This window comes from Mangifera indica, unplaced genomic scaffold (assembly GCF_011075055.1).
Source record: "Mangifera indica cultivar Alphonso unplaced genomic scaffold, CATAS_Mindica_2.1 Un_0076, whole genome shotgun sequence".
NCBI classification, from domain to species: Eukaryota; Viridiplantae; Streptophyta; class Magnoliopsida; order Sapindales; family Anacardiaceae; genus Mangifera; species Mangifera indica.
The window spans coordinates 15,406-27,420 of record NW_025401168.1 but is presented as its reverse complement, the minus strand read 5'-3'; the positions used below and the strand labels follow the sequence as shown (position 1 = coordinate 27,420).

At 30.9% G+C, this 12,015-nt stretch overlaps 1 protein-coding gene and 1 long non-coding RNA gene across 4 annotated transcripts; both read right to left on the bottom strand.

Moving 5' to 3' along the window:
- Positions 1 to 242: 242 nt before the first annotated feature.
- LOC123207422 (transcription factor HY5-like) lies at positions 243 to 2,351 on the bottom strand. 3 transcript variants are annotated; one of them, XR_006500335.1, is made up of 5 exons: positions 1,980 to 2,351; positions 1,320 to 1,497; positions 1,075 to 1,231; positions 876 to 973; positions 243 to 515 (listed from the first exon to the last, which is right to left on the bottom strand). XR_006500335.1 is itself a non-coding variant. In XM_044624822.1 (5 exons), the coding sequence occupies exons 1-4, from the start codon at positions 2,074 to 2,076 to the stop codon at positions 935 to 937; spliced, it is 471 nt and encodes a 156-aa protein (XP_044480757.1). In that variant the 5' UTR covers positions 2,077 to 2,351; the 3' UTR covers positions 243 to 515; positions 900 to 934. The 3 variants fall into 3 exon arrangements, 2 of the variants coding, with proteins under 2 accessions (XP_044480757.1, XP_044480756.1); XM_044624822.1 differs by having other exon boundaries at positions 900 to 973; XM_044624821.1 differs by lacking the exon at positions 876 to 973 and having other exon boundaries at positions 1,980 to 2,331.
- Positions 2,352 to 11,098: 8,747 nt separating this feature from the next.
- LOC123207427 lies at positions 11,099 to 11,628 on the bottom strand. The gene is made up of 2 exons (XR_006500336.1): positions 11,486 to 11,628; positions 11,099 to 11,393 (listed from the first exon to the last, which is right to left on the bottom strand). It is a non-coding gene; the product is annotated as an uncharacterized LOC123207427 (long non-coding RNA).
- Positions 11,629 to 12,015: the final 387 nt, after the last annotated feature.

Sequence of the window (12,015 nt, the reverse complement as noted above, 5' to 3'; positions counted from 1 at the left end):
TGAAGCATATATTCCATTAACTCGGAAAGGTAATTATATCAGTTTTCATTTTGGCACCAAACACTGGTAATGGGAATAAATTTAATACACAAAATGAACCCCACATGGTAGATGGAATAGGATTGGGCGTGGGCATGACTTGTCAATTAAATAATAGATGAACTAGATATCTTTTTGGGTTCTAGCCTATAGAAAATAGTAGGTAAGCATGATTCACTTTTCATAAGATAGATAGGTCACAATTCCGGCAAACGCATGCGACTACTTATTATTCCTTAATTTGTCATTCCTTCACATTGACAATCTGAAAATTTGTGCTACCCCAGTGGGTTGAAGAGTTTGGAGAAGCAACATTGATTAGAAATTTTCTATTTCCACGTAAAAGGTAAAATCAAACATCAAAATCTTCTCTTTTTTTAACCTCATAATATGTCTTATTCACGAATCACTCATAAGGACCCATCGGCATTTGTATCACTTCCGCCTCTCCTGCTTGCCGTCGTGTTCTTCAATATCTGCATGTTACAATCAACAAAACAGGTCTCATAAGTTATAAAATGTATTGAAGCTCCACGTAAAGCACTTAACTGATCCAAGGCATGCCACAGTGTCTGGCAGCCCATGAAGAGTCTATTGGGCCAAAGAAGCACATGCAGCAAATGGATAGTACTAGAATGTCTCCACCCTATATGCTAAACTGTGCCATCTACATTTTCTTTATCGCAAAATCGTCAAAGCACTCTTCAACAATATATACAGTTGAATTATTAAGTTTACTTGATTGATGAAATGAAAGCAACAAATAACAAAAACGGTATAAAGAACCATAACATTTTATTTTCATTTTTTGGGTAATATCAAATCATTCTACTTACCTCCTCCGTGTTTCTGATACAAACCTAATACAAAGAATGGAATACTTTCATTCTAAATTTCAAATTCCTTTCTGTGACATTTGGGTAGTTGATTGGAACTGGATGTTTAGGCATGGATCATAATGTCAAAAAATGCCCTTTAAAAGTACAATTATTTTTAAGTTACGTAAAGTACGACGGAAAATAACATTGAACTTACGTGTCTGAGCATCTGATTCTCGTTCTGCAACGTGGACAGTCTCTCTTCAAGCTCAGAGTTTTTCTTCTCCAAGTCTTTAACTCTGGTTTCCAACTCATTCAAGTAAGCCTTTTTCCTTTCTCTTGCTTGCTGAGCTGAAACTCTGTTTCTCAACAACCTGACACATCACACATTGTCATCAAAACGCCACAGTAAGATAGGACACACCACACTGGTTCCAATGGTTAAATCAGCCATAAGCTTACCTCTTTAGTCGCTTGTTCTCTTTGTCAGCTGGACTTCTACCTCTCTTCCTCTGACTTTCTCCTGATGGCTGAACTCCTGCACCTGCCACTGAACCGCTATCACGGCCGGACGCTGACGTTCCAACAGGTTCCCCGCCGATCTCGGGGACTCTTCGGATCTCTTCATCACTTTCCATGCCTGAATTCATCGAAACCATAAATTTAACATCTGACATTTAAAAAAGCATTCCCATAAAAGAACGTAGAAGGGGAAAATCTGGCTGATCTCAGATAATCTCCCGGGAAGCATGATTCTAGAGAAAAATTTCAAGTCCCAGTTGAGGAAATATAAGACATACTCAGATGGGAAATCCCGAGAACTTTTGATTTCAGTAAGAATAGTAAATATTTAAAAAAAAAACGCAGCAAATATATGTTAAATCATATTTATAAAGTGAAATCTCATATTAATTCGACAGAAATCGGAAGAAGAGATTCAAACTTTTTTCTGAGATCATTAAGCGCAAAAATAAGCTAGCAATACTAAAAACAAACTCTTCCCATCATTTAGAAACTGAAAAGTTTCAAAATTTAAAGCCGCAACGATTGAAAAAAAAAAAAACATATGTATCTTGAAATTTTGGATAAAACAAACGGAAAAATAAAGAATATTTAAGGGACCTTCTTTGAGTTCGAGCTGAAGAGCAGAACTTGAAGATCTCTCACTGCTGGACGGCAGAGAACTAGCTGCAATAGAACTGGTTGCTTGATCTTGCATTTCTTCTTCGATATCGAAAAAGGGAAAATGCGAGAAAGACCCCTTGGGCGGTCTGAAAGAGCGGGATATTAATGCTACAGTTTGCAGCAAATCAGTGTTAAATGTTGCATCCACCGTCGGATGGGAAACGTATCTGACGGTGATGAGAATGCAATCGTGGAGGTATAAGAGCCATGAGGAGTTGATTAAATCAAAGGTAAGCTGGGAGGAAGCGTGGAGGTTATTATGACCGTCTATGGGATCGGACGGTTAGGATAAAAATTGGAATAAAAAATATAATAAAATGGGACCACCACATTATATGCTTGCTGGCTAAAAGTGTTGATTGGTTTGATTTTTGGGAAATGTGTAAACAATCCTCATATAGGCTTGGAATTTGAGTCCCAAGCGTGCATGTCACGTGTAATTTGTGATGGGAAAGAAAATTATTAAAAATGTTTTTTGAAAAATTATTATAAAATATAAAGTAAATTTAATATATACCCTCAAACTAAAATTTTTTTAAAATAATAAAATTATGTATATAAATAATAATATTTTATTAAATAATATTTTATTTTTAATTTGAAATAATATAATAATATTTTATTATTTATATTCAAGTTGTAATTTGTATATATAATATTAATCTTTGAAAAAATTATTTATTTGCGTTTGAGAATTGATTTAAGGATTTTGGGAAAGTCAAAGTCATTTAGTTTTTGAACCCTTCCCTTATCTCAACAAAGACATAAAGCAATAAAGGATTCCCTGGCTGGACACTCAGAGGACATGAAGAAACCACAAGGCTTTCCAATTCCCGGGCATTTGGTTAGAAAATATTAAAAATCACTCTAATAATTTATTATTTATATTATTTTATTTAATTTATAAATAATAAAATATTTTGATAATATTTTATTATAAATAATGATATAAAAGATAATATAAAAAAATAATTTGATTATTACCGCTAATTTAAGTATTAAAAGATTAATAATATAATTTTCATTTTATTATAACTATATCCTTATTTATTAATTTTTTTAAGGATAAAAATAATATCATTTTTAATTAATATAACAAATAACATAAAATAATTCTAAAATAATTATGTCTAAAGGTATTTAAGTAAAATAATATACTATTACTCTTTTGTTATCCCTAATCAAACATAATAATTATTTATATTTATCAAATTTTATCAAATTTTATGAAATATAGTAATAATTTATACCCAATAATATTTTAATTTTGATAATAATTAATATATTCATAATTGTCCTCGATGTGATTTCATCGTTTGAAAGTATTATATAATGTCTTCATTACCAATATTATCAAATACATTTTTCTCTATATATATAACTAAACTATAATTCAATCATTGATCACTCATTCTATTTTGCAAATGATTCTTCACAAGATTCATTGTTGAAAATGCTCTCTCTACACTAGTAGTGGCAACTGGTAAGCTCAAAACTAATTTCACTAACAAATAAACCAGTGGAAACACTTTATCTTTCTTAGTTTCAACCATCAATCTTACAAGATCCCCAATCCCATTCAATCCAAAAAAATTGACATTAGAACATACATCCAAAAATATAAACATCAAGTTGAGAATCAAGTGCCATGAATTCTAAGTTAGAAAAATCTTTTGGATAAAGTTCAGTAATATGCATCATTTTTGTTTATCAAAAGCAACAAAATTCTCATTTGGACATAAACATGCCAAACAAATAAGCAATTTCATGTTTACCTCATTGAAACAATTATTCAACCCTAGAAGTTGCATGTCAAACACACTATAAAATACTTCAATGCGGTAATAATGCACATTTGTGATACCTTGAGTCCTGCGTTGTGATCGCCGTTGAATAAAATATTTATCATTCATATTTGGAACATCAATGTCCTAATTGATACAAAAAAAAAAAAAAAAAACTTTGTGTAGTAAATTCTCCCACCCACTATCCCTCTTTATTTGCAAAGCTTGCTTACACGCTTCAACCAAATTCATAGCATTTACAGTATCTTGATTTTCCTTTGTAGTGCTTGAGAAAGTTCATTTGTAAAGCCGAGTACATCCTTCATCTGAAAAAGACTAAACACAAAGTCAAATAATTGCATCAATTTTAATATATTTTTTGCTTGAAATCTTTGTTAAGAGTTTATCCCATCCTTTGCCACAATTTCAAGAACATCAATAATGGATGAATACAATAAGATTATGCTTATCAATTAATCATAGTGCGAGCCCTAACGCATATCACCGGTATGTTTCAAATTTAACTCCTAATTACGACTTTTTCCACTTGAAAGTTCACCATTAGAAAGACCCTTAATAACTTTACAAACTTGCTTATCTCTAAGAATATCACAATGTTTTGATGAAACACTGACAATATTAACTATAATCACCACAATATTAAAGAGGTCATTAACATCATTTTAGTTCTTTGCTAAACCCACAAGAGCCAATTGAAGTTGGCGGGCAAAACAATGAATATAATAAGTACATCTATTCTCTTTTAAAATCAATGTTTTCAAACCATTAAATTCTCCTTGCATATTACTAGCTCTATCATAACCTTGTCCTTGCACTTTAGAAAAACTCAACCCATGCCTAGAAAAAAAATTGTCAAATGATGTCTTGAGTAAGTTGTAATACTAGTAACATATTCAACACCTATAAAACGCTCCACAACAAGTCCATTATTGTTAATATAATGCAAGACAATAGCCATTTGTTTCTCTGTAGAGATATCACGAGACTCATCAATCAATGTAGAGAATAAAAAATCCTTTAAATCTCGAATGATAGCACTTATAGTTTCCTATGAAATGACACTTACAGTATCTTTCTGAATCCTAGGTGATGTTAATTTGAGATTATCAAGAGCATTTTTGAAAGTAACATTATAGACATCTTCATTATGAGCAGTAAGAAATCGTAGAAGCTCAAGAAAATTCCCTTGATTGTTTGAATTATCAGATTCATCATAACCACGAAATGCTAGTCCTTATCTTAGAAGAAAATGAACATAGTCAATTGTAACATTTAAACAAGTTTGATACTTAGTTTGTGCTTTAGAAGAATGTCTATAAAGAAAGTTTTGAATAGGTTACTCTTGATTCTATAATGATTCACATATTCTTCGAGCCTGATTATGAGCACTATTAGCACTTCCAAAATGAATATTCAATTTTTCTTTCTTTTTCCAATTTGAAAACCCTTGACCAACAAAACGATCACCACCACCTTTATCACCAACATTTGACTTGAAAAGATAAAAACAAAGACAAAATATTGCGTCTTTTGTTATATTATATTCTAGCCATTGATCAAACTTATTAAACTAAGAAACAACAAATCGTCTTGCAAATCCACCAAAATCTCTGAAAGGAAACTCATAGCCTTTTGGTTGACAAGGACCCCTTTTCAAATACAATCTTCTAATTTGATCTCGAATATTAGGATTATAATCTAAAATTCAAGGTTGTAAGCCTGGATCCATAAGAAGATCTTGCAAATTGACCTCCACATTTTTACTTGAATCATCAACATTATCCTCTTGTTCAGATGATGAGATCATTATTGATTTCTTTTTGAAATATTTCTTCAAACTATTTCAAAACAATAATATATTATTACATTATATCAGTTAGACTTCAGTTGAAACATACTATCACATGATAAAAATAAATAGAGAAAATAAAAGTATATAAGCAATATCCTTGAGCACTAGAACAATTGTTTAAGAGTTCAATAAAATTGTGTGATTCTTTATTACTTTATTTATTACTAATACCTGTCACAAAACACATGTAAACACTCAATACAGTACAATGGCCCCATGTTGAAAGTGAAAAGAATTTTATTAACGTGTCATGTAAAAATCATGTATATAAAACAACTTACTGTATTAGTGTATTGCAAACATTATGGTTTTTTTTAATAAAAAGTTTGCTTTATTGAGTTTAACTTTGTTGAGAGGTTAGCTTTATTTCAAGAACCTAAATGTACCAACATAAAATAGAAAGTGCCTAGAGTTCAATTTATAATGATTTAGTTCATGAACTGCTATATATTATATGGGTATGAAAAGTTTGCTTTTGTTAACCAACAATTTTGACATTAAAATTTGAAAAAGACAAAGAACAAATATTTTATAGACAAATAGGACAAAAAATTGCCACAAAGTATTGGCATCTTCATTAATAAAATATTAAAAATTGGTTCCCCTAATTTAATTTTCTTGCCCTAGTAGGTAGTGGCAAACATTTGGTGAAAATTGAAAAAGTTTAATACTTTGAACAAAAAAGAAGATTACTTATAACTTCTATATTCAATAATAAATTATCTATAAACAAAAGAACATAATATAAATATGAGGAATATGTTTTAATCCAATAATATTGTAGAAACTCAGTAAAATATTATAAAAACTTAGTGATACAAAAGTAAAGAAATAAGGATGAAATATACCTTTTGAGGAACAAGTCAAGGAATAAGATTATTCTATTTTTGTCGGTGTTGTTGAATGAATAATTGAACATTAATTTTAAATAGAGATTGAGAGAAAAAGTTATGTAGAGAAAATGGTGAGAAATTCAGAAATAGTTACCTTATTTCGTCTGTGTTAAGTATAATTGGAAGGAGTTTTGAATAAAAAATTATAAATTATAAGATATAAAAACAAGGGTATAATTGTAAATTTATCAAAACCTAAATTTTTTTTGAAAAGTCAAAACCCCTTCTGTGTCCGCCATTAATATGTATATATTTTTATATATAATTTAAATAAATAAATAAAATTATTTATATATATATAATGTGTATATAATATTATTTAACCTTTTAAAGCATATCTAGTTGGCGAACCACAAGGTTTCTTTTTAAGTCAACAAAATATTATTAGAAATTGACTAGGGAACTCCTTATGACATCGATAAGGATAATTTTAAATCGATTTACAATCACTTTAAGCATACACTTGTAAAACATATTATAACAAGAAATTGGATCCAATTATTTTTTAGTTTCGTCTAGCATTTTTAATTTAGATTTTAAGATCTAACTTGACTTTAAAAAATAGAAAAGAAAAAAAACTCAAAGATATTTACATAATTCTGTTATTTTTCATTAAAATTAATGATAGCTTAATTAAACAATTTATAACTTTTGCTCTTTAATTGAAAAAAGAATCTAAAAAAATTATACTTTAATGATATATAATACCCTGATAGAAAATAAAATGAGTGGAGGAGAATTACCGTCAACCAAATTGCTCAATCTATTTAAAATTTAAATTAATTTTAAATAAATATGTAGAATGGATATTGTAAATTCAAGATTCTGAGATACAAACATTCATTTTGCTAAGTAATATTACAAACTCTGCTGCACCGTATTTGTCTGTTACCACAGTAAATTAAGATAAGAAAATGTAATCGCTGAAATATGGAAGGCAGTTGCCCGTCGTTTCCAAGATACGGCAAAGATGCTGCCTCCAGAAGTAGAAACTTTGTTAAAGAGCTGGGGAGTTGAGAGACTACGAGGGCAAGTAGTTGGTGATGCAATATTAATTGCATTTGAGAAACTCTTGGTCTCTTTGACAGTGAGGCATGGTCTTAGCTCTCTCATCTCCACCTTTCCATCTTCTCCTAGATAGTACTTTGTATCCCACACTATTCCTGATGAACCTTGGCTCCTGTATGTAACTTCAGACCTTTGTAAAATTGCCATCCTAATTTCTCCCTTAACTTGTATTGATAGATGACTTGATTAATTTAAGATGTTTGTTATTCTATGAATATATATTGGGCGGCTTGGGTGAGAATAAAAGAAAGAATTAGGGGACAAAGGTATAGAATGACATTTAAGTTGGACTGAAAACGGGGCAAATCGAGCCTGAATAAGCCCAACTTGTTTTACACTAGGCTTGACTTGGGTTCAAATTCAGGCTCGCCAAGCTCGTTCACTCACATATTCATGATTGGATTCCTACTCGTTGTCTTAGATTGTGTTCAAACTCATCCCAACTAAATTCATTTCAAGCTCAAAAAAACTCTCTTTAAATCTAACCGTATCTTCAGATGGGAATAGAAACAATATTGTTTGCTAAAGGTTCAAACAAACCATGCTTGACTTGCAATCTGAGCACAATTATAGTTCAGGTTTGAACTCAAATTTATTTTTGGTTTTACTTTCCAACTCATGCTTGAGTTTGTATTTATTGTCTCGGATTCATGATCGAACTCATTCAAACTAAACTTTTTTCAAACCCAAATAAACTCGTTTCGAATCTAACCTTACATCTGATTAGACGTAAAGGAGTCAAATTTTGTGGCGCATGCATATGCGTTGCATACTCTTGTTTTATCTTTTGTTTGAAAATTTGTTCGTCTGTAGTCAACCTTAAACCATGTTTTTTACCCTACATAAGGTGTTATAACTTCTAATTATGACTTTGAATATTGAAAATTTATGTTTGTTTGATTTGATTTAGTTTGTAAAATGATTTAGTTTATAATGATAAATTTTTATAAAACAATTTTCACTTTGGGTAATTTTCAAATCGAACTAAATGTATTTTTTTTAAATACATATATATATATATATATATATATATATATATATATATATATATATATATATATATATATATATATATATATATATATAACTATATTTGAAATATAAATCAAATCAACCATTCAAAAAATGTTTAATCTCATAAACATACCTAAAAACTATAATATATATAGTCAAATACCGTCACAAAATAATAATGAAATAAAACTGATAAAACTGAAATGACTGGAATGCCCTCACAACTTTATGTTCATTGACCATCGCTCGTTCTGCAACCATCATGATCATCTATAGCTGTATATATGAAAGTAGAGGAATGAGTGATAAAACATTCAATATTTAGGAGACTCTACTGATAACTTCCACTAAAATCCCCAACATGCCCTTAGTCTCGACCTTTACTATCTCTGTCATCCGAAATCGACATCAAACTCCCTTATAAATGATAATTGGTTCTATATACTGTCTTTATGCTTATACTATACTTTAAGAAATATCTAGACTGCATATCATAACTCCCGGGTCAAATTATGTTTTGCTCAGTCACTAAAGAACTACTGTTCAAATTTCTATTTGACGTGCCCGTACTAAACTTGGTGGAAACATTTGAATTTGAAATTGTAATCTAAAACTGTGTACTAAGCTAATCGGTTGATCGAATACAAAGATTTAACACCTTAGCCATATGAGCCATCTTTTTATTCCATTACACAAAACTATATCTCAGTTGAGTTCTAGTATAAGCAAGTACTCTATTATAGGTTCGATGTCTTATTGCATATATGCCCTATTACGAGCGGTATAGGAAATGTATACTTATGGTAACCCTTTATAACTATCTTATGATGTTTAGTATGCATGCATCTCAAGTCTTAACTTGACTCGCTCTTGCTTCCACCTAAAATGTATCTCGTGCCATTCTGTAACTTAACTCTTAAGCATTTAGGATACTACTGCGTACTTGGAATCTTGGTATTGTTGCTCGGGACAACCCATATACCCTTAGTCTAATTCCCTTTCTCATTTCATTAACTCTACTACATACACGAGTGTGTGCCTATGGACACACAGAGGTGTGTCCCTTTTTATTCTACACACACGGCTACCTTATTATGACATCTTCCTGTGTGCAAATTTTCTATACACACAAGTGTGTGCCTCTCTAAATATTTATTTCGCTTTCCTTTTCTATTATCAATTGCACTACTTTGTAAGGGTATTATAGTCATTTCACCCCACCCACGATTGTAATAATTCTATACAAGAAATGTTCACGTCCTAGTTCATTGTTCACCGGTTAACAATGTCCAACGATCAATGGACTGCCAGAAAACTCGACCTGAAATCTAGGGTTCGCACACACAAGCGTTCGTCTCATACCACATGGCTGAGTAACGAATGTAGACAACAAATCGAGAAAAACCTAATTTCAATCTCTACTTTGTTTTTATGCAATAACTCACTGTCTATACATTCCTTGGCACAAATAATAATCCTTACATTGCAATAAGCCAATTCTTAACACAAATGAACACCCAAGGGATCAAACGCACTAACTCAAAGCATTAGAACTCAAACTATTAATCATAATATAGAGGATTAACACACATCAAGCCTAACTTTTCTATATTATGAGACCATTCAACCCCTCCTAAAATTCCATATCACAACTAGATTTCATTCAGCAGGAGATCATCTCAACTATAACATAATCATCATGGCAATATCTATATAACAAATTAAACATATCAACTCATGCATTTCCCTAGGGCTGGACTCGAATTGAGCTAGCTCGAGCTCGAGCTCGAGCTTGGCTCAGGCGAGTCCGAAATGAGCCGGCCTTAGTCGAGCTTGAGCTATTCGCCAGATTTTCTAATTAAAAATTTTGATACAAAACGATTTTGGTTAAAAAAGTATATTGTATTTTCCATATGAAAAATCTGTAGTTGAATGAATATAGACATATTGTAGCAACAGAACGTGACAAAAGAATTAGGACAAGAAGAGATTTGGGAAGAAAATTATAAAGAGAGAAAAGAAATATCTAAAAAATCATCTAATTTAGTAAGAATTGTCATACTACAATAGAATATTCTGAACTGAAAAAACACACAAAAAAAAAAAAAAAAAGCACAGTGTTACAAATAACTTATGTTGAATTTTAGTAATGATGAAACATGAATTATTTCCCACATCTGCGCCTATTCTTATTACTGTTCCTATTATTGTAACAGTTATACAAAATCGAACATGAATATAATTACACAAGATAATAAAAACAAAAGTAAAACATCCACAACTGTTCTAAAAAAATGAAAGTTATCATCAACCAAACATTTCCTATCAAAACTACTAAACATTTTTGAAAAATCTATTGAGACACAAACTACAAAACAACTATAAATAAATAAAAAAAAATAATAAGCACATATTGCAACAACATTGAAAAAAAATAATGACAATTACTGCATATTGCAACAAAATTGCATGACAAAAGTCTTATGAAAAACATACAAAAGTCTCATGAAAAACACAAAAGGAGTCAACAAAATTACATGATACCGGAAGCTAACCTCAAACCCACCAAACCCTTACCCAAATTAAGCAAATGATACATCTTAAATCACCCAATAAACAAAAATTTAAATTGGGTAATGGTACACCTTAACAGTTCTTCCCACTATGTCGTGCTCTCTAGCCGTAAAAAAAATCAAGAAGAGGAATATTAAGTCAAACACTGCAACCAAATACAAAATAAATCATGCAAATATATAAATAAGAGAGCACCGGGAAAGAAAAGATAACATCATTACTGATAATATTAACTACCTAATCTATTAATTGAATAAGAAGGCATCAATTACTGAAACCCATCAGGTAAACAATTCCTGCTCCATCTCCTTCAAATGCTACAACCAGGTTTCTAACTACAATAGAAGAAAAGATCACCTGGTAGTCATAAACAAAGTACAACAAAAGAGGAGATAATGCAATGGTATTAATAAATGGCATATAATGCAATTGATGATTTATGCATCCTTCAAAATTGGAAATGAAATTAAAAACATGCAAAAATAGATATGTATGGGAATTACGTGCATGGCAACTAATACTGAAAAATAAGGAATGGAAAAATAATTAAAAAAATGATACTTTATAAGGGTTTAGGGTTTAGGGTTTAGGGTTAAGGGTTTAGGGTTAAGGGTTTAGGGTTTGGGGTTTGGGGTTTGGGGTTTAGGGTTAAGGGTTAAGGGTTTAGGGTTTGGGGTTAAGGGTGTAGGGTTAAGGGTTTAGGGTTAAGGGTTTAGGGTTTAGGGTTTAGGGTTTAGGGTTTAGGGGTTTAGGGTTTAGGGGTTTAG

Bases quoted from the DNA above. Each gene is read 5' to 3' on its own strand.
- LOC123207422 (XM_044624821.1), bottom strand. From the start codon at position 2,076: ATGCAAGATCAAGCAACCAGTTCTATTGCAGCTAGTTCTCTGCCGTCC. The intron at 1,498-1,979 runs GTCCCTTAAATA...CGATGAATTCAG, and splicing joins TCAGCTCGAACTCAAAGAAG to GCATGGAAAGTGATGAAGAG. The intron at 1,232-1,319 runs GTAAGCTTATGG...GTGATGTGTCAG, and splicing joins GAGAACAAGCGACTAAAGAG to GTTGTTGAGAAACAGAGTTT.